The 22,817-nt window shown below is 45.5% G+C and overlaps 1 protein-coding gene across 5 annotated transcripts in view; it reads left to right on the forward strand.

The window, feature by feature from the left end:
- LOC121442194 (NGFI-A-binding protein 1) overlaps window positions 1–22,220 on the forward strand; it is a 40,508-nt gene extending 18,288 nt beyond the window's left edge. For 3 of the 5 annotated variants that reach the window (XM_041643652.1, XM_041643651.1, XM_041643653.1), the window contains exons 3-8: window positions 1,825–1,958; window positions 3,307–3,358; window positions 11,423–11,512; window positions 13,293–13,452; window positions 16,249–16,365; window positions 18,834–22,220. In XM_041643652.1, the coding sequence (XP_041499586.1) occupies window positions 1,825–1,958; window positions 3,307–3,358; window positions 11,423–11,512; window positions 13,293–13,452; window positions 16,249–16,365; window positions 18,834–18,922 (642 nt within the window). In that variant the 3' untranslated portion in view covers window positions 18,923–22,220. The remainder of the gene's footprint in view (window positions 1–1,824; window positions 1,959–3,306; window positions 3,359–11,422; window positions 11,513–13,292; window positions 13,453–16,248; window positions 16,366–18,833) is intronic. The other 2 variants (XM_041643654.1, XM_041643655.1) reach the window with 2 other exon arrangements.
- The last annotated feature ends 597 nt before the right edge of the window (window positions 22,221–22,817 follow it).

The following is a 22,817-nucleotide window of genomic DNA, read 5'->3' on the forward strand; positions in this document are numbered from 1 at the left end:
AAAGTTAATTCTCAGCTTCCTAAAGTCCAAACGAAACACCGCAATAGAAGAAGCTGGCGTACCTCTAGCAGTAGACCTTAGAAATAGACGTAGGAAAGGATTGATTTCTAGTCAGATGAATGAAAACCGAAACCAAATTCCCGTTACATACATGAAGTAGGTAAAGGTTTCTGTTTTTATTTTTTTTAAAGGGAAGCAACACGGGGCAGGACTCGAGGAATAGTCTCCCTGCGAGTGCCCATGGTATCATTTTAGAGAAGTTTTATCTAAAGGGAAACTGTGGTAGGGCATAAGAAGTTAGTAGGGGTGGCACTGTGGCTCAGTGTCTTGAGAGTGGCATGCTGCTCTTGGAGTGCCTGAGTCTAGTTCCCAGCACCCATGTCTGGCAGCTCTCAACTTAAGGGGACCTTACACCCTCTTTTGGCCTCTTCGGGCCTCTGCACACATGTGACGTATACTCAAGACAGGCACGTATAAATAGAGATCAATCTTTAAAAAAATTTTATTAAAACTTAGTATGTTCTATGATCCAACAAGTCCATTTGTTGGAGTTTATGCCAAGTAAACTATTAGATATGCATGCAAAGATGAACATTTATGAATGTGTTTTTCTGCTGTAATACGTGAGGGACGGGGGTTGCCTAGGTGAGGCTGGGCTAAAGAATATATTGTTCCTCCCGGAATGGCTTGGGTGTGTGTAGCAAAAATAAAAATAAAGGATTTTAAAATCCAGTGATGAGTCAACAATATTCCCTGTGCATAGAACCCGTATCAGGTGCCGATGTAAACATACCAACTTTTCGTCATAAACCATGGAAAAACATAAAAGGAACAGATTTGCATAAATGGAAAAGGACTCTAAAGGTTTTAGTGCAGAGAAATAAGAGAAGTTATTAGCAATGAGGGTGAGATGCCAGGGGAGAGAGAAAAGGTGAATGCCTGAACTTTCTAATTAAAGCAAAAACGAGAACCAAACACCTCTCAAACCTCCTGTGAGAGCCTTCGAGGGGTGCTGTCTCCCCGAGGCTGGAGACAGAGCCTTTTGTTGTCCAGACGCACCCGCCATGAGCGGTGGGTGGCACAGAATTAACGCCGGGTCTGGCTGGCACCAAGCCCTCCTTCCTGCCACTGCCCACACTGTGATGGAGAACGTCTCTTGCTTTCTGGAAGAAGTGTGGCTTATCCGCCAGTAGCTCCCTGCATCAGCTTGGCAGAACTCTGGAGGACATGCAGATTTGTTAGCAAGTTCCTGTGCCGTTTGAAGTTTCAAGCACAGGTGTCTGACCAGCCAGCGATGATGCTGGCAGTATTTTCAGAATTACTGAATCGAGTCGATATAGAAAGTTAGTCTCTGCGGCGTCACTTCTCCTGTGCCGTACTGACTCTTCACCACGGTGCTGTTGAAATTAATCTGATGAGTTCTGCATTAGGAGTTTTCATGTCCGCTCAGGTGAGAAATTCAGCCAGCTGCGTATATGTTTAACTGAGGAAAGATTGTCACCATTTCAAAAATCAATTTTGTAGGGTTTCTTCCATAGGAGAAATAAGATGTAGAATATTTCTTTATCATTCATAAGCTGCCTAGTCAAAAATACAGAATATGTAAATGCAAGTAGGTAAAAACAAGGTAATTATGTCGAATTGGTTGGTCTCCAGAAGACAAAGCCAGCTGCCCCTTCTGCAGTCTGACACGGGGATAATGGAGCTCTCTGAGTTACTTCTTCCCGTAATGATGTGAATTTTTCACCTTAAGTGAAGCATTCCATTATCTAGTGAGATAGATATGTTTATTTATTTATTATTTATTTATTTTTGGATGCTCAGCTCACTGTTAACGAAGCGGCCGCCCAGCTTTGTGTGAAGGACAACGCCCTGCTGACGAGAAGAGATGAACTTTTCGCCCTGGCTAGACAGGTTTCTCGAGAAGTCACCTACAAATACACTTACAGGACCACCAGGTACGTCGAGGATGGCGCATTTGCACACTGGGTAGGAACAGAGTTTGAGACATTGTTCATGGTTAACATATGAGTGTTCCAGAAAAGGTAAGATATGATTAATACAGAATTAAACAGTGCTAAGTCACTTTTCAAAACATTGTTCAAAGAATTTTTTTTAATTAAATTATTTTTAACTGGCTCTTAAAAACATTAAAAGTATCTGTATCAATGGATACCATTTGGTATTGGAATACATGTATGCATTGTATGATGTTGAAATCGGTTGTTAAATCTACTCATTCAAGCACTAATCATGTGTTCTTAATGAAGACATCCTGAAACCTTTCTCTGGGTTTTGAAATAAACTGTATGTAATGTGTCCACAGCAGCCCACTACGTGGTGGCCACTGGGCCTTCTGATCTTAACAGCAGGTTTTGATTTTGTGTAATCCTCCTCTGTGTCTCCACGTCTGAAAGATTCGGTCTCTAAGGCTGTAGTGTTCTGGCCACAGGTAGACATTCTCTCACGCAGACCTTTGCTTTGAGTGTGAAGCTGAGGACACATGGACACACTCACGGACAGCCGGGCTTGGTGGTGGCCGTGAGGAAGCTGGTTCCTTTGCTGGTGTGTAAGAAGACGAGATCGTCCTGGCACAGTCCCCTTCTTGGGTGGATTCCTGTTTGTAATGTTTGGTTATTGGAAATAATGCCACAATAAGTAAAGTTGTGTTTTGCCTATTCCAAGATACACTTTTTACATTTTAGGGCTTTTTTTTTTTTTTTACATATAAGTTAGATTGACTTCTCATAATTTAGTTGGCGAGAATACATCAAGGTGAAGCCTTGAAGCATGGGATGCCCTAGTGCTGACGGGCACTATAGCCTACGTATGCTAGTGTGACCTGGGATAGCTCCCAGAAGGGAGACCGAGTCAAGCAACAATGTCTGAGGTGTCGAGAGATAGGCATGGCCCATCTTATTTCATACGCCTCGTGGCCTTTGTTTCAAATGACCATTTTTATCGTGTTACCTTAAATGGTTGCTGCTGAACTCTTAGAGACACATATCCCTTGAATATTTTTTCCCTTTTCTTTGTTTTTTTTTCTGTTATATTGTCATGAAACACTGCTCTCTCTGGTAGAGTTCTCGAGTTTACAATATTTAATATTACTTAGATATCCCCTAATACTGACTTGGAAACGATGAGACTGTGTCTTCTTCGATTATGTCAATGGTTACTGTATGTCATTTCTCATGTTGTCGTTTCAGAAGTAAATACTCCTCGGGAGCGTTTCAGACCGAGCTCATTCGGGAATGAAGTTTGCTGCGGTCTCAAGCTTTCTCTTTCTTTCTCCCTTCCCTGCAGGCTAAAATGTGGCGAGCGAGAAGAATTGTCTCCGAAGAGAATTAAAGTGGAGGTATGGCTGCATGGAATCTATGTGTGTGCTAATAAGCTTTGCTTCGTGTATAAGATCACCCAAAATAATGTAAGATCTTCTTAGTTCAGACAAAAAAAAGTGGCCCTGCCATGTAGTAAACAAACAAACAAAAATTACAGAATCTTAAAGGCAATATAGAATTTTGTTACCCTGAAGTACCTGTGGTAATCTCAGTGAGCAAACCAAGATTGTTTTTTTTTAAATGTTTTTTTAGACTTTATTATTTCTGTTTAGGTGTGTGGGTGGTTTGCTGCATGTATGTCTATGCATCACACGTGTGCAGGGCCCATGTGGGCCAGACAAGGGCATTGGATCTCCTAGCACTGGAGAGTTGTGAGCTACCATGGGGTTGCTGGGAATTGATCCCAGGTCCTTCAAGAGCAGCCAGTGTGCTGAGCCACTGAGCCATCTGTCCGGTCTCTCCCTGTTCCCCCCAGGAGATTCTTAAAAGGAAACTGTTATTGACTAGATTGATAGCTGGTTTATCCGTGGTTGGTTTAGTGATCAGTGTCTTATAGACTTGTAAGTCTTCACTGGTCAAATGGCTTTTCTTACCATCTTGCTGCAAGTCGCTCAGGAGCCGAATGCAGCACTTTGTATTTTCTGAAGGAACTGACAGTTGTGGAAACATCACGGTACTTCAAACGTTTCTCAAGCGACCCTGGTTGAGACTGTTATTGTAATTTTAACTTGTAAATGGTAAGGTGTGGAAATTGAGCAAGAAAAGCATAGCTCTCTTCAGATATTTGAAAACAGACTTTCCATTACTGTGTTATCCTTGCCTGTCTGTGTGGCAGAGTCCTTTATTGCTACCAAGCCAGAATTATCTTTGTGAAAACATAATTTTTAATTGCTTAAACCCTCCCAGATCTGGTGTAGGAGGTCCTTCTGTCTGTGTGTTGCTTTTATTGGTTAATGAGTAAAGAAAACTGCCTTGGCCTGTTGATAGGGCAGAACTTAGGCAGGGAAAACTGGACTGAATGCTGGGAGGAAGAACGCAGAGGCAGGGGGAAGCCATGGATCCTCCGCCAGAGTCAGACATGCTGAAACTTTGCCTGTAAGCCACTGCCACATGGTGATACACAGATTAATAGAAATGGGTTAAATTAAGATGTAAGAGTTAACCAATAGGAAGCTAGAGCTAATGGGCCAAACAGTGGTTTAATTAATACAGTTTCTGTGTGATTATTTTGGGTCTAAGCTACCCGGGCGGCCTGGAACCAAACAAGCGACCTCCTTACTACACAGATCTGTGGCCCTCATAATTGGGCTTCTGCTCTTGGCTGCCTCCCGTTGCTCCTCCCACTCTTCCACCTGCACAGACTGACAAAGGCCACGGCTGGTGCTTACCGGGCTCCCTGTGCGTGGCGTTTGCTGCCCGTCCCTGGTTTATGCCTGAGCTTTCTGACTCTCTCGCCTCCAGTTCAGGGGATGGGGCTTGTGTACCCCAAATCAGGCTCTAACGTTGGCCAACTTTTTTTCCTAGCACGTACGATTACTTGGAACTCTAGGATGTTTATGTTTAATTCGGGGCCAGTCTGCCCTGCTGGAGATGAGCAGGGTTCTTGCCTGGGGGACAGGCATGAGTAGCAGCTCGGATAAGACAGTGAGGGACTGTGGAGAAGTAGCTTCAATTTCTCAAAGCTTTGCCCTCAAGGGAAAGTTCTCGGACGAGTGTTCTGTTCCCAAGGGACAGTTCTCTTTTAAGTCATGCTCCTTGTTTGTCGTCTTGGCCTGGTGTTCACTGTAGAGAACTCTTGGAGATGGGCTAGCCTCAGGAACCACTCGGGAGGTCTGTTGACATTGTCTAACAGGCTGTGTCTCCAGGCACACCAAGGTAAGGGCCTGGAGAAGATCCTTGTAGGTTTGGCTTGCCGCTGCTACTGAGGGGGAACAGGTGAACACAGACCCTGCCCGGTATGTGCTGTTGGGCCGTTCACACCCCTAGCCATAGCTGCTGCAGAGAGAGAGGCCTACCCGTGTCTCCTTTCAGCACGGGACCTCGATGTGGTTACGACTCGGTGTGCTCTTCATGTCAGCCCAACTGTTCCACGCTGAAATGTGCGGTCATGGCTGATTGGAGCTGCCACTGTTTCTTGACCCTCACAGTGTCCCTGAGCTGAAACTTCTTCCTACAGTTTATCATGAGAAACTTGAGTATTGGGTAATTGCATTATCTGTGAAATTTCAATTCCTTGAAAGACATCTCACTGGAGATAATTTAGCTGGATAGTTCTGTTTGGTGGGCTCATCATTTTTTTTAGGGTCACAAAGACACTTGAATAGTTTTCTGTTCAGGCTTAAAATGATCAGTATTGCCTTTTCCTGTGAAAGTTCTAATCCTTCCCAATAAGCCCAGTGACTAACTAGCTCAACTCTCTTTAGATAGAGCTCGCATGAACACTAGACTCCTAATTTGTTCCTAGAAACAAGTGGAGACCTTAGCTTGAATTTAGGACGGTGATTCACTTTTTACCATTTCTCATTGTTGTTCATTTTGCTTAGTTTTGTAAAGGCACTGAGGAATTGTCGTCAGCCTCTTCGGTGTGTCCTGTGCACACACACGGTGTGTGTGTCGTGACGTGTTTCACGGTCTGTGGTCCGGCATTGTCCTAGCCTGGTTCTGCTCTAAGTCATGGTTAGGGGTTGTCTCTGCCCCTGTGCTTCTGGAAGCTGCCCTGGGATGGGGAGGACCGACTGTCATGGATCTGCTTCCTGTAACACTTCACTGAGTAGTGATGCCTTGGGAGAGCCTGTCTTCCACAGGCAACTCGGAGAGGGAGGCTGTGGCATAGGATAACGTATGAATGGGGCCACCTAGGGAGGTGTCATCTGAGCTGGTTTTAAAGAAGGTAGGAATGCCAGTGGGTATTCAGGGTGGCATTGTAAAGACCAACCGGCATGGGGGAGACATGCTCAGAAAAACAGTAGATAGAATTGTCTAGAGGCGTGGCTGATGCAGGGGACCTCATAATGAAACCTGAAACCAGAGAGGCTTTAGAACTCTTGGAGCCTCTTCTACCTTCACGTTAGCCAACTTCTTTGTGCTTCTCAATTTATTCCTTATTTGAAGATAGTATCATAAAAATAGACGGTGGACAGAGTCCTAGTTGCTTAAGCCCAAAGTAATGCAGCAGCTACTTCTCTCCCTCCCTCAGTTCCAAAATCTCCTCCAGCCACCAGGAAGCGCACGCGCAAGTTGTTCCTTCATTCCCGTGTTTTATAAACAGACTATTTCTGCAGTGAACGACAAGGACAAAAGTGTGATGTCCGGCAGATAAAAGTGACATCAGAGGAATTTGACGTGCTAAGGGAGGAAGCGGTTCTGCTGCCGTTATCAGTGTCTCGGGGTGCCACGTCAGATGGTGCTGTGTACAGGCGCAGTCAGATCCGTACTTATTGCTGACTCCTGGGTCCTGATCTGCACATGAAGGGTCGGGTGGAATAAATCTTAAATACTCATACCCCGACTTTCCTCCCCGGAGAACATAGTGTCATCCCATAACAAAAGCCGTATTAGATTTTTCGCAGGCATAAACATACTCTCTGTAGACCTATCTATCTCTTGTCCTTCGCTGGTATGCTGCCTTACAAGGTATGGGAGACATTAAAATATGTAGAGTTTGAGCCTTATTTCTTCAATTTTGAGATTAAATGAGATAATTACAGAGAGAGAGACCCTTCCCACCTAGGTGAGCCTAGGGGGGAGGGGGCACCAGGGAAGTGGGCCTCCAGGGAAAGCCCCTCCCCAAGCCCTGCGAGTTAGAAAGTCAGGCTTGGAAACACCTGCAGCAGTCAGCAGCTGCATGAAGCCAGCCCACCTTTAGCTAAACTGAGAATGAATTGTGTGTTCATGTTCTTATTTTTCACTAGGGACCCCGGAGCACCTAGCTGCGGGACAGTCGTAACAATGATGGTTTTCTAATTCAGGCTGTCATATGCCTGACATCTGTGACAAACCTTCTTGTGTGCATACAAGCATTTATGACGTCTGCTTGACAGCCACGGTGGACCCAGAGTTGCCATGTTGCTGTCCAGGGGCCAGCGTCGGGGTTTCCAGCCTGTGTCTTACACCTGAGCCTTAGGCAGTACCTTTCTGGGTGGCGATGAGCCCTCGCAGAACACCTCAACGGCGCAGGAAAGCTCCGTTGGGCTTAGAACTGCCCTGTCCGTGTTTGTAAAGGGAACGTGTACGGAACTGGTGGTCTCTGAAGAAGAGGAATGGCCGTTACTGTTTCCTAATCCAAGGATGACTGGGAAACAGCTGTAACTTTTCAGTAGAAAATGATAGCCACAGAATATATTTATATCGAAGGGAGCACCGTGTAATACTCCGCCTGCTTAGAATGAGTTCAGAAGGTATGTTGGGGAGATAGAGTATACCTGTAAAAGTCAGTCTGATTTATTTATGCTCTGCCTGTGAACAGGGTAAGATGGCTTGACAGCCAACCATAGAATATGAAGAGTCAGGAGCCAGAATCCCTGGCCTGATTTAAACTATAAAATACTGGTTAAAACTAGAGTTGGTTGGTAGCATTTCTTCCTGGTTTAAGAACACGTGAGGTTCCCTGGACAAACTATCATTATCTCCAGTACTGACAGAGTCACCGGAGCTTCTTAGACAGGGAGGCGGAGCACAGTCCCCACCCTTGATGGCCACCGACTGCGTGGATGGACTCTCTGCTGTGCATCTTTTCCCTGTTAGTTTTCTTCCACCAGAGCTGCTAGGAAAAGGGCAGAGATACCCCGTCCCTGTGGAGGAGAGTACAGAAGCAGCTGAGTGGAATGAATTTGAATTTCTTAGCGGAGCCCAGAAAGTCAGAGAACTGGGTCCGGAAACAGCTGCCCACCGCTCCAGGGGGCCCGGCGGGGCCGGGGTCAGCATGCCCACCTACACCTACACGGTGGCCGCGCTTCTGGAAAGAAAGCTGGCGAGCCTGAAGTATAGACAGAAGCCATGCAATCTGCTCTTCGTCCAGGAAGCGTGAATAGAGAAAAGGGGGAAACACAACGGGGTTAGGAACATCTGCCGCCCCACGTCACTCCAAGACAGCTGGGCAGTGCTTCCAACAGCCCCGCTGGTGCTTGGCGGGAGAGATGGAGACCCGTGAGGGCGTCGACGGAAGCGGTGAGGCTAATTAGGGCAGGAACAGCCTTCCAAACGTAGATATTATTCTCTCAGTGCTGAGGCCCGGAGTCTCGTCACCAAGGGAACGCTGTGAATTATGGCAGCAGCCAGCAATGTGACAGGGAGATAAATGGCTCCTAGCATGGTACAGCTGGTGCCTGGAAAGACAGCTGTAGAGACTCAGAGGAAGTCCTGAGCCAAACCCAGAGAAGGAGACCAAGGACCAAGGCTCCTCTACCAGTGCGCCAGTGTGTGTGTGGGGGGGGAGGGGGAGGCTTCTCCCTTTCATTTCTCCTCACACATTCCAGATAGCTTCTTTCTCATTGTTCAGGACAAAGCACTACCCGCTTCCCAGAAAGCTTTCTCTGCATTTTGAGGGCCCCTACCCAGCCTTGCGGTATTATTCTCATGGCTGAACAGTCCTGACCATGATGGCGCTCTCTGCCAAGATTTGCCATCTGCATTAGTTCATTTAATGCCCATAGCTCTTCCCCCCTGAGCCCGCCAAACAGGTAATGTAATCTCTGTGGAAACATTGGAAACGCCGAGAATAATGAGGTTGACTTGCTGAGACCACACATCTGGTCCTTGCAGAAGACCGGCTAGCTTCTTCCTCCTTCACAAGCCTCCTCCAACAGCGTTTGAGATGTGGGGGCGTCCGGGGCATGAGCAGCTCCACCCACAGCCTGCTGCTGAGCTGGTAACTGGAGTCTCCAGTCCCGACCTCACCCCTTCATTCAGACTCCCTGTGCCTGGTTTGTGTGCAGGAAGTCTTGCCTCTTGACTGAATCCAACCAATCTCTAGTTCTCTCTTAAGCGATGCCTGGCCCTGCAGCCTTGCTTGAAGCGGAAGTTCCACGTAGTGCCAGACCTCTGCTCTGTCTTCAGCATAGGCATCAGCTAATCTCAGCTGTGCGTCGTGTGGCCTTAATCAGGTCTTTGGGGCGTGTCTGTCGGTGGCTTCCTCTATAGGAAGGAGAATATTTACTCCGTTTGAGATGAGGTTCAGATGTTGCTCGGGCCCCACAGAATCCAGCTGTGAGTTTCTAGCCTTCCTGCCGCTCTCTCCCTTACGGCTTGTCTTACAGAAGCCACAGTAAACCGGTGCTGTGCAGCCTGGCAGGTTCGCCTTCAGGCCTCTACGCGAGTCACCATCTTTTCCTGAAGCGCTCTCATCTCTTAAGCTCCAGGCCCTCCAGGGAGCCTCCTGGGTGTTCTGGGTCTCTGTCCAATAGGTGTTTCTGGATTTCCCCTGTGTTTTCCACCAGTGTTTTCCACCAGTGTGCACCCCTGCCCATACCCAGGACTTTCTTGCTGGTTATAGAGTTTGTAGTTCCCACTTGTTGCAAGGAGCCACTCGCTGCTTGTTGGTTCCTGACCGCCCGGCTAGCTTAGACCCAAAATAATCGCACAGAAACCATATTATTTAAATCATTGCTTGACCCATTATCTCTAGCTTCTTATTGGCTAACTCTTACATATTAATTTAACCCATTTCTATTCATCTGTATATTGCTATATGACTGTGGCTTACCAGGTAAGGTTTTCAGCTTCTGTCTCCAGTGGTGGCTCCATGCCTTCTTTCTGACTCCGCCCTTCTTTCTCCCAGCATTCAGTTTATTTTTCCCTGCCTACCTAAGTTCTGCCTTGCTATAGGTCCAAAACAGTTTCTTTATTCATTAATGGTAATCACAGCACGCAGAGGGAACTCCCACATCACCCACTCATCCTCGTATAGCTATACTGTGTAAATATCTCTAAAACATGTTCCCCCACCCTCTATATAACTGGAATGGTATGTCACCTACATTGGGCTGTTTTATTTTGATTAAGCCCAGTAGCTTTTTACTTGGATTGTCTAAATGGCCAAAAAAAAAAAAAAAAAAAGGAATTTCATGTATAATTCCTATGTGCCAAACACTGACCTGAGTATTTTCTATGCGTTTTTGTTCCTCTGAAAATGATGATATAAATTAGCCTCACGACTGCCAGAGCATCCCTCCTACAGATGGAGCAGTATACCCGGGACAAAATGGTCTGCTTTGCATAGCAGCAAGAACAATAGGATTAGGTTTCATACCAGGGACAACCCCAGCTGTAAGGATGGTGTTTCCAAGATGTCTTCATGTGAGGAGTGTATGGGTTGAACCTAGGCTCGGAGCAAGTGTCTGCAACTGTGGACTGCAGGAAACCAAGCATCGTTTCTGAGGCTAAGTAGAAAATGCTGTGAACCATAAGATAACAGATACTTGGGGCTGGAAAGATGGCTCAGTGGTTAAGAGCATTGCCCGCTCTTCCAAAGGTTCTGAGTTCAATTCCTGGCAACCACATGGTGGCTCACAACCATCTGTAATGAGATCTGGTGCCCTCTTCTGGCCTGCAGGCAGACACACAGACAGAATATTGTATACATAATAAATAAATAAATAAATATTTTAAAAAAAACAGATACTTACATTATGATTTACAACAGTAGTGAAATTACAGCTGTGAAGTAGCCATGATGACAATTTTATAGGTGAGGGTTACCACAACCTGAGGAACCGTGTTAAAGGGTCGCGTTATTAGGAAGGTTTGGAATCACCGCAAATGGTGGCAGAGGATGTCCTGATGAAGGTTCCTTCTTCCTCATGATGGTTTTCCTACTGGCTCATTGAACCCATAGGAAAGTACTGTTTCCATGGAAATAGTTCCCAGCGCTTCATAAAACCAGAGTCCCCTTGGCAGTGCTGGTGGCCGTGATGATGGCTGGCGTTTCCCATCTTGTTCACCCGTGGCCGACTGTAGCGAGTGAGGCGTGGTAGCCGATGACCCACGCACTCTACAGCCGCATTAGATCATTTACCACAGCAGTGTTATTTTTCTTTGTGTGCTAACAAAGTCTAAACACCCAGGCCCTGTGATCTGCCCCGCAGGACGGATTTCCAGATTTCCAGGAATCTGTGCAGACGCTCTTCCAGCAGGCCAGAGCCAAGAGCGAGGAGCTTGCGGCGCTCAGTACTCAGGTAACCCCACAGTGGATGCCTTGGGGGAGACGGCTGTAGGCTGGAAGAGAGGGGGCCGCTTCAGCCGGCTTCACGTTGAGGTTTTAGAGGGTTGAGTTTGTTTCTGGTTATTGTTAAAATGTCTTCTCCGCAGCCATCTCGGTAAGGTGGCGGAAACAGCTGGGTTTCGTTTGGTTCATGAACAAAGTCTGGTAATATATTCCTTTCTTAGAGGAAATAAGACATTCTTGTAGCATTGCGGGGAAGCAGCCAGTCTCACCATGACCGTGTACAGCACAATTCTGAGGTGAAATCACACAAGATCTCAGTAACATATTGTCAACATTGTGACTCTTACCTCATTTCAAGCCTTACTGAAGGATTGTTAAATTAGTGGGGTAGCTTACTGATTTCTGTATATATGTGAGGGGCGCATGTTTGTGTGCACACCTGTCTGTGGAGGCCAGAGGAAAGCCGTGAGTGTCCTTCCTCAGGATCCACCCACCTTGGTTTTTTGAGGTGGGATCTTGTTTACTGCCTGCTAAGCCCCAGGGATCCACCCATCTCTGCCTCCCCAGTGCTGGGATCGTAGTGCATGCCCGGGTTTGAATATGGCTTCTCAGGCTTGTTCAGCTAGCGCTGTGCTGCACGAACCCTCCCCCTGCTCCCAAATTCTAGTAAATTGTTAACTCTGTATGTACTCAGAAACAGGTATTTCCAAAGTCCGTGTGTGACTGCCCCTTGTTGACCCCGGGGATGTTTGTATCCCTGTAGTATTGCCAAACTTGTCCCAGGGAGACAGAGGGATCCCTTGCCTCTTCCCGCGCGAAGCTACCTGCTGAAATGTCAGACTGTTCACCGGCTGACATTGCAAGTGAAATGAAGTTATTGTTACCTTCGGCTTGGTTTGTGCACGTTTAGAAAAGCGTGGACAGTCTTCCTGGTTACCTAATTCATTATGTGCTCCATCTATTGATTTTTAAAATTGTGAATCATGGCTTTGGTAACCAATTTTACATAGCAGAATCCTTATAGTGCTTTTATGTAACATGGTCATGAATCACTTCTGCATTTTGACTATGGCTTCCTTGGCAAATGTCGTAGATACACTACTTTGAATATCACTCGCAAGTCAATTAGAACAGTGCCTGAGAAAGGGGCTTTGAAACTCATGCGGATACGACTTCCTGTGTCACACACCAGCCTTGTGTTTTAAACATGTCCCTCTGTGCTGGCTGGGGCGCTGCTGCTTCTGTCTGGGCGGAGGCAGAGAGCCTTGCTGGCAAGGAGGCCTCTCTGCATACTCTGCATTGTTTAATTTTGGTGGGAGGTGTGTCTGTCTTGTTCTTCTAGACGGGCGTTTTTACACTTTCTCTCCTCCAAGCAGGAGTCTGGGTAGCGCCAAATCCTAAAATAAAATGCCAGAATTTCACCCTATGTTCAAAGTAGGTGATAGCAGATGTTGCTGGTGCTCTTGGGTATTTTTTTTTTTTTTTTGAAGAAAGGGAAATCCTTTAAAAGACCCAGGATCTTGGAAAACAAAGTGAAGGGTGAAAGTTCTATTGTTTCTGAGCTTACATGGGACTCTCTTTATGGGACAGAAGAGAAACCTTTTGAAGCTCAATATCTTACAGGACACAGACATTTATTCCTATTTAGGGAGACAAGCATACCATAGAAAGTGTGATATCATTTTAATAAATACTAAATACATTTGCTGGCGTCTCAAATTGGCGTCTTTAAGCCGTTAGGAAATCTAGACCGCTGCAGTTACTGGTTTTGTTTCGGCTTTATTTTCTAGCAGGCTGAGAAGGGGATGGCCAAGCAGATGGAGCTCCTGTGTGCCCAGGCCGGCTACGAGAGGCTGCAGCAGGAGAGGAGACTGGCGGCAGGGCTCTACAGGCAGAGCTCCGGAGAGCGCAGCCCAGACGGTCTGCCCTCCGATGGCTCTGATGGACAAGGTGGGCCTCGGCGGCGGTGACCTGGCCTCCAGAGTCAGCGCCATGCGCCTTTCCAAGAGAAAGGGGGAGGAGGATGGATTAGAGCTAAATCAATATTGTGAGGGGATTACTTTATCTCTGTGAAAATCTGTTTTAGCTAGTTCCTTTTCAAAGGAAATTATTCATCCTGTTTACCTTCGTTTCTGAAGTCCTCAAGTTTTATTATTCCTGTATTATAGTTTGCACATGTGTCTTGGAGAGGCTTAGTCAGGATGCAGATGCGAACAATTAGGCCACTTCTCAAAGAAACAGTTCCCATCAAAGACCATACTTAGATGGACTCTGTTCCCTTGTTTTGCCAGGCATTGAATCTAGGACCTTCCACTGAGGTACACCCTCGCCTTTTCAAAATGATCAAAACATCTTTCTTTAAATTTCAAAAACCAATTTGTCCAAAATATAGTAGTATTTATTTCCTAAGAAGACTTGGTTATCTCTAAAACACGCAGAACACCAGTCCATGTCAGAGAGCCCGGTGGATTGTGAGTATTTTCACAGTGGAAATTCTTTTACTTTTCTCATGTCTCCAGCATGAAGACAATCCCAAGTCATTGTTATCCCTTTGTTCAGAGGATTTTTTGAAGTGGTTTTCTGTATGCCAGGCATGCCTCTAAGCCCAGAAGGCATAGCAACTCAAAAGATACCCATCCTTGTTCATGTGCAGCTTAGCTTCGAGTAGAGAAGCATGCCGTGTCAACCTGTAAATAGGTCCTGCAGTTTCAAATATCACCGTATAGTATGTTGAAGGAAAACAGTGTTTCCAAGTTGTCTTGTTTTATGTAGTGTTCACTTTCTAGCAAGTGGTTACCACTGCTGGTAACTCCTCATGTAAGAATCCATCTTTTCTTTTATTTATTTATTTATTGGTTTTTCAAGACAGGGTTTCTCTGTGGTTTTGGAGCCTGTCCTGGAACTAGCTCTGTAGACCAGGCTGGTCTCGAACTCACAGAGATCCGCCTGCCTCTGCCTCCCGAGTGCTGGGATTAAAGGCGTGCGCTACCACCGCCCGGCTAGAACCCATCTTTTAAAAGATGGTTCAAGTCCATATAAAGGAACAGGTTTTGATGAGGCATTTTGGGAAGATGGTGTTCTTATTTACCCTACTCCCCCAGTGCCTTCCTCCCTCCCACACCCCCTTTCATGTCACGTGTATGGCATTACCCTCTTCTCCCCTCGCCCTCCCCTAAAATCCCTTCTTCCCAGCTCATTGTCCCCTTTCTAGTCTTTCTAGTTTCGTCTCACACACACACACACACACACACACACACACACTAGGTTCAACGTACAAAAGAAAATGTGTTGTTTGTCTTTCTGAATGTGGTTTATTTCACTTCATAATATATAATGATTCCCATTCCATCTGCGTTCCTGCAAGGGTTGTCATTTTGCTCTTCTTTGTGGATGAACACAACTCTGTGCGCATCTGTGCCTCGTGGTCCTTACCGTTAATCCGCTGGTGAACATCTGGGCCCGGCTGTTGCCTCAGCTATTACGAGCCGTGCAGCAATAACCAAGCGTGTGCATATCTCAGTGGCAGAATTTCTGCCATCCTGGCAGGTGTATACACAGGAGTGATATAGCTAGATTATGTGGCCGTCGTGTTGGGTTTTGAGACCCCTCCCCGCTGGTTTCCATTGGTGTGGCAGTACCAGTGTAGGCTCTCACCAGGCAGGAGTAGGGATCTTCTTGCCCCGCCGCATCCCCTCTGGCATTGGTTGGCTTCTGTTTTCTCAATGTTAGCCATCCTAACTGGGGTGAAGAGAATATCAAAGCAATTTTAATTTTAGTATGTTTTTATGTGATAGCCGAGAATGTTGGGCAGGTTTTCAAATATTTGGGGAGCATGCATGTGTATTTCTTTTTTTTTCAGAGTTATCTAATCATTTCATTAATACAGTTACTAATTGGAAGGTTAGCGGTTTTCGTGACTAATTTCTGCACTCCCTTATATGTCCTAGATATTGATCCCTTGTATGATGTGTCTTGCCAAGGATTTTTTTTTCCCCATCCAAACAAGAATAGCATGTTAGCAAGCGTTCTCTAGCGATGGGATGAAATATTGCCCCCTAGATCATGACACAAGAGTAAAAGAAAGATTTTCTTTCTAAAACATGACAAAAATGTGTTAGCTGAGGTCTTCTTTAACTTCTCTGACCCTTCTTAGTAGCTAAGAACTAACAGTTAAGCAAACACAATTAAGAAAGATTTGATGGAGCTGAGTTTATGACCCTAGAGTGGCTTATAGTGGGATATCAATTTTCTGTGATGATAACGTAATAATTTATAAAGCATTTTGCTAATTATTTTTCCACGGATTGTGCTTAAAAACAGAACAAAACTCTAATTGGCCTGAAGGCGTCTCTGGCTCTCTTTTTACCTGTGTGGTTTGGTAACAGCATGCTTGGGTACATGGTCCCAGCGTTCAGGAAAATGGCTACAAGGGAGCTGTGTTTACAGTGCTTGACGGTGTCTGGAAATGTCCCTCTCCTGTTAGATTCATCTTAGCTCTACATACCCCAACGGTTGTACACTTCGGGTGCTAGCATTCAGGTCTCGCCATTTTCCTCGGAAGTGGGTATTTCAGATGTCTCTTCCCAGTTAGCATACGTGCTTCAGGGTCTTGTGACCCGTTCCTTTCTTCGTAAGGTCTGCTCCGGCAATTTGTGAGCCTTTATCTACAAAGTCAACAGAAAACGAACCAAACCCACTGGGAATGTTTTAATCGTTGCTTCGTTTCCCTTTCCTTCCTTCCGTTAGGGGAAAGACCTTTGAATCTCCGAATGCCTAACGTACAGAACCGGCAGCCCCATCATTTTGTGGTCGATGGGGAGCTGAGCAGACTTTACTCCAGCGAGGGGAAGTCCCACTCGTCAGGTGAGAATGCAGTCTGCTGTCAGAGAAAGCCTGGATGGCGTTCCCTTAGCTCTGCTCTCCCCGTCCTGTCCCCGCTGAACACGTCAGTCCCCAGTGGAAATTATAGATCGCCAGAATGTTAGCCAGCCTCTTTGAGGATTACGGTGTTTATAGGGGATGACAGGGAAGAGTCGTAGAGTCGTAGAGTTGAGACTACTGGCTAGCCTCTGTATGGGTGGCAACTTGGAGGCGGTCTAAGCTGGGTGATAATGGTTACGATGAGTTGGACTGGCTCTATTGGCTGACAGTTCTGTGACGGGACACAGGTGGGCTCCGCATCCGTTCTCGAGCCGAGAAAGCCTTGTTACCAGAACCTGACTTTTGGTGCAGAAGCATTTTAGGGTGAAGGTTTCTGGTATTTACGCAAGTAAAATGAATCTTACAGCGTCCATTAGTAGATGCCAGCACCATGTAAGAGAATCTGGTATCATTTAGCCTTTGAATAAAAGTAACATTAGGGATCAGTTGAGCGCAGTCACTGATTTTAGGGACGGGGAAGCTGAGAGTGGATAGGACAGTTAAGTAGGTGGGGAAGCTGAGGGCGGATAGGACAGTTGAGTCGGCGGGAACACGGCTTTAGAGCTGATGGTGGATTAAGAATTGTCTAGGAAGGCTGTCGAGAGTCTGCGTCTTCCTGTTCATGTGCCTGGGAGCAGATGCTTCCAGAAAAGCTTGACGTCTAGATACTGGTCTGTACCTTATGCCCATCAGTCCTTGCTTCACCCTGACTGTCAAAGATAGCAAGTGAAACCCTCCCAAAAAGACAGCAAATTGGTCTCCTCTTCTCATCGCTATGAAAAACCAACTCTTCTTTCAAGTTCTTAACAAACTAACATGTTTTCTACAAAGTCATACTGCTTCAAAAACCCTCCGTAAAAGATATGCTGCAATACATTGGTCATTCTTGCCTCACCACGATGACACCTTAGTGTCTCTGCTCTATGAAGATTTAGTGAAGCTGGGATTTTACATAGAACAGAACAAAGCAATACCTAAAAAAGAATTGTTGCTTTTTTTAAGATTTAAGTTTAGTCTTAATTTTTTTTATTTTTTTGAGAATTTCCTAAAATATATTGACCATACCCTTCCCCTCCCACAATTTCTTCCATTTTGTCCCCACCTCATTACTCAGCAAACTTCATGATTTTTATCTTAAAAAGTAAACCTACTCCCACTCCTACGCCTTCACAGAACAACAACAACAAAACCATGAAGTCTGATTCATGTTGGGCAGTGACTCCTGAGCATGGGACCTGTCCCCGAGTGTGGTTCATATGTACCGCGTGTCAGTCCGTTGAGGAATCTTTTCCTTAAGGAAAATGAGTAGAAATGACACACATTCCCTGTGACCCAGAGTTCGTTCTCCCTGCTTCTCATGAGGTTTGCCTGTAAAGTGGGTATCCACAGGATCATTGTAAGCCATAACCAAGAGCATGTGAGCCGTCCCGCTGGTAAAAAAATCAAAGGACTGTGGTTGTTCTTCCTACCCCTCAGTGCAAGTTAAATCCTTTTCTGTGTAGAGAGGCTTGCAGACAGTGAGTTATCTCCCCGTGTTCACATGGGGTAGGTGTGTTGGTTCCCTTTGTATAGCCCTCTTAAGGGATGTGTGTGTGTGCTTTATGTGTGTGTATTAGTTCACATGTTTGCACATATGTAATGTATATATGTGTGTTTGTTTGTGTGTGTGTGTGTGTGTGTGTATCTCCAAGTATTAGTACATTATGTAAAGACCACACTTCACATTTAGTGGTCTCCATTGTTAAAATAACTATTAATAAAACTCCATGGAATCTTTGCTTAGGAAAGTAAACTTTTCATTCTTTATTCCCACTTGATTCCCCAGTTTAGAATGCCATTGGACGTCTAGATGTAGTTTCGTATTTAAAATTGAAGATGTATTTCGACGACAATTTGTATGTGACCTGTTTGATTCTAGGTACTGACCACAGTGCAGTGGGCATTTTAGAAGGGTCTGTTTATTCATATACATTTCCTGGTTACCCCTCCTGCTCTGTGGTGATACTTTGCTCATTTTATAGGTAAGGACATGAAGGTTCAGCTGGTAACTCACTGATTTATAGCTAGCAGTTGATGTAGTTGGGGGTTAAATGGAACTGTGGTTTGTTTTCGTTTGCTTCATTTTTTTGTTTGTTTTTCGTAAGACAGGGTCTAGTTTTGTGGTCCTGGCTGGCTGGCTGCTCTCCATATAGCCCAGGCTGACCTGCAACTTAAAGCAGTCCTCCTGCCTCAGCCTCCTGGGAATGGCCTAGGAATACATCACTACCATGTTCAGCCAAAACCCATGCTTTTAACCACGAGTCTGCAAATAAAATTCCATGTAGAATTTCACAATTATTATTAGTCAGTACTATTTGCTGTGAGATGCGGGGCTTTAATAACCTGACTCTTTCTGGTTCTGTTGGATGCAGAGAGCCTTGGCATCTTAAAAGACTATCCTCACTCTGCTTTCCCCTTGGAAAAGAAAACCATTAAGACGGAGCCCGAAGACCCAAGATAGCTGAGACTCTCCCACTGCTCTCTGCAAACGGCAGCGGATTCAAGGATAATGCTCCATCATAGAATAAGCCTTAATAACCACTGTTGCCTCATTCAGCTCAAACAGATCACAGCCAAAGCATAAGAACTCACACAGTCTGTGGAAACCAGGACAAAGCAACAGCCACAGAGGAGGAAATCAAGAGAGCGTTGCGATGTAATAAACACTGACCGTTACCTTTCTCTGTAAGTTGTTCGTATGGAGAGGCTCGATATTGTAAGCATCTGCTATTTAAGAGTGTACAACGTGTCTTGTGTAATTTATAGAAGCAAATCTAGGTGTTGAAACCTTTTGTCTAAACCTTAGGTCTAATAGATGTGGATACCCATTCTTTTTACTTGAAACTCTGTCTAAACGTATTTACGGTAAATGTCCCCCATCAACGTTTCGGACTCGTGCAGTCGTACGGAGAAAGCCTAAGCAACGTAGCGATGGGCACGGTGGCAGTGACGGGAGAGAGATGGAAGGCAACTACTCGGTTTACACCAAGGAAGAGGCTGTGTACTGACTGCTTGATTAAAATTGATGTTGGTTCGTGGGAAATGTGTAGCCGGTTTATGACAGGCGCTCGAGATGTAAGAAAGCAGGACAGACAGCTTGAAATAAATGAGCTAACTCTGCGAGCCCTGACGTAAACATTGGTGTTTCCGAATACGCTGAGTAAATTAAGGCATAGTAAGTTAACCCTCCGTGTGATAAAGATGGCGACCTGGGTGAATCGGCATGGCGTATGTGTCTTGTTTTTAGTTCTGTGGTAGATCATGGCTGTAATAAACACTGGCCCCCACTCCGCTCTACGGAACCCCCCGCTGACCGCGTGTCCCCTGAGATGGCTGCACCCCAGTCTCTAACCACTGTCACCGTCGCTTTCCCTTGTGACCCGCAGAAGAGGGTCACAGTAGGAGATGCCAGGAAGCAGCTTCCGGGCCTTCAGATGGCTTCTCTCCCTTCTTACGGGTTCCCACGGGACCAGGGCGTTTTGCCCACTGCAGAAGTCTCTTACGGACCTCGGCCTCTGTGCTACCCCGACGCTGATTGTCGTGGTTTCCCCACACACTTTGTGGAGAGCGAGCGTGAGAGCGGATGAATAGAACGTCCAGGTTTTAATATTAGCCACAGCACTGGCCAGTAGTAGCCCAGTACTTTCATGAACCACTTCCTGTATTCTGTAATCTATTTTGAGAAATGTATGGGGTCCTGTTTTTAAAAAAAAACAAAAACAAAAAACTTGTGTCTTACATTTCAGGATTGTAGATTTTAACATGCAGGTCTTAGGAGATGAAATCTTCCAGCTGGCATTGGTCTGTCTCTCCGAGGCCTAGACCCTGCATCTTTGGCTCTAGAAGTAGGTTTCCTTGAGTAACGTTTTTTTCTGACTTCCAAGCTTAGAGATAAAGAAGCACAAAAATAAAAAAGTTCAGTAGAATACAGTTTTTATTTTATAAACACTAACGTATTAAACTTGCTATACATTAAAGCAAATATAATATATATTTTTATTTGAACGGTGTATATAAATTAGATGTTATAACTAGTGATTTTTTTTTTCATTTGGGTTAAGATATTTTCACTGAACAAGGTCAATTGGTTACCTCAGTATTACAGCCAATATAACCCCAGGGACCATTTCTCCCCAGGTCTGTATTATCTTTCTTGTGTGAATTCTGAACTTTTTGTGATTCTTAAAACTGTTGATGAGAAGAGATGAGTGCACTTTGCTTCCTGTGGCAATAAAGACTTCTGTGCCTCACGGGTCTATGCCTAGAACCTTCCATCAACCGTGACGCTGCCCGCTCGCCTCGCCTACAGCGTGTCAGGGCACAAGGTAACATCTTTTTTCTTCCCGTGACGCTGGGGGCTGAACACGCAGGCCTCACACATGGACCAGGGTTCTACTACTAAGTGATAGGCCCAGCATCTGTTCTACATTTTTCTTCTGAGACAGGATTACTAACTTGCCTGAGCGGGCCTCGAGTTCGCTCTGTAGACCAGAGAGGTATTGGTTACCTTGGGAGGCCCTTCCTAGTATGTGGCTCACACATCTCGCACTGGAGATGGCTAAGTATTATTGGTCCAGCACCATTTTGTTTATGGCTTTGATAGTGTTCTGAATCTTCCAAAGAAAACTAAAAGACGGTAGGGGCTCCTGCTCACTGCAGTGATGTGTGCTTGGTTTTCTTTTGAAGGTTCAGAATGTGAGGAGACACGATGGCAAATACTTTAAATCATTAAACCCCACTTCTGGCCGCGCTGTGTGCGAGCGTCGTTTCAGGGAAATTTAAGCCTGTTAACTTGCTCTTAACCGTGGGCTTTCTCAGGAATGAGAGTCTCCAACGGGCTTCACGGGAACCAAGCATCCTCCCATGACTGTTGAAACCCCAAATTGATCTCAGAAACCTTGGTGATAGCTGACTCCGTAGTGACCTTTCAAGACAAACTTTTGCAACCCCTAAATCATCAAATGCTAACACTGTGGTAGCATTTTTATTTCTGAATGAGCAATGGTTCAGTCTTCCAAACTGCCGTGGATTCTGGTTCTACTGATTATGATAATGAAGAAAAACAATCACTGTTTCTTATCAGAAAATATGAACGAGAGGTTTGAGTTCTTAATGTTTTTAAGTTTTACATTTGGTTTACACGTGTTCTGTCTGTCTGTCAAGTTTTGACCACGGTTTTTAACAGAATCATAAATGAGAGCTGGTTTCATTATAAATTGAGTTGTTAGAACCCTTTCCTTCCTTCCCTCCCTTCCTCCTTCCCTCCCTCCCTCACTCCTTCCCTTCCTATTTCCCCATCTGCTAGGCCACATAATCCTTAGGCATTACAACAGCGTCCTTTTGAAGTCTGGTCTCCTGGAAGTCCGATTCTGGTCACAATTTCCACGATCGTTCTTCCAGTAGCTCCACTACATCCAAGCCTCACCGTAGAAGAATGGAGGTTCATCTTCAACCAAAGAATCTGAGATGTTTGTAGCAATCCAGTATGACCTTCAAAGAGAAACATTTGAAATAATATCACATAACAGTAACCTTAGGATTTCTCTCTGCATTTATGTGAAATGCTCGCTACTATTATGTTTCCTTTTTTTACTTTTAAAATATTTGATCGGGCCAGTAGGAGGTCAGGCTTTAGGCAGTCCTTGAAGACTGAGGCGAAGATCACTGTGAGTTTTGTGTTCGGCCTACACAGAAAGACCTGTCTCAAAAGGAAAACCATGCCTGGGTAAATAAAAGTGTATATATTCGAGTGAACCAAACGACCATGAATTCTTTTTGAAAATGTGCCTGTTGTGTGTTGTGCATGATGTGTGAGTGGCATGTGGGCCATGGCCCACGTGTGTGGGGCGGAGGACAGCTCGGTGGAGCTGGCTCCCCTCTTGGCACGAGATTGGACACAGGTGGCAGGCTTGCGTGGCACCTTTACCCTGAGCCACGTTGGCAGCCCTGCTCTTTTCATTGCTGTGTAGAGTGCATGCTGATTGCCACCGACCAAGGCGCCTGGGTGGGAATGTGTCCCCTGGTGGTGTGTGACAGGCATTTGGTGACTGTTCTCAGTCACCTCGCTTGCCTTTGCTAAACTTTCGGTAGAGTGGTTTTTTGAACTGGTCATCCTACACAGCGTCGCAAAAACAGTTTAACATCGATAGAAACTGAGAACTGGACACGGAGGCAATTTGAGGTTTCCAGAACCTAAATCCATTTTGAGTGTCCTAGGGTTGAACGCGGAGCCTCCTGCGTCCAGCGCTGTCACCGAGCAATGTTCTTAGCACCGTGTTTTCTAATCTTTATAATTGCTGTCTACGGGTCTCATTCAACCTGCTTCCTCACAATCCCAAAGAAACATTTGCAGCGGA

This window comes from Microtus oregoni, unplaced genomic scaffold (assembly GCF_018167655.1).
Source record: "Microtus oregoni isolate MIOR12 unplaced genomic scaffold, Mior012 000087F_ref0000451, whole genome shotgun sequence".
NCBI lineage: Eukaryota > Metazoa > Chordata > Mammalia > Rodentia > Cricetidae > Microtus > Microtus oregoni.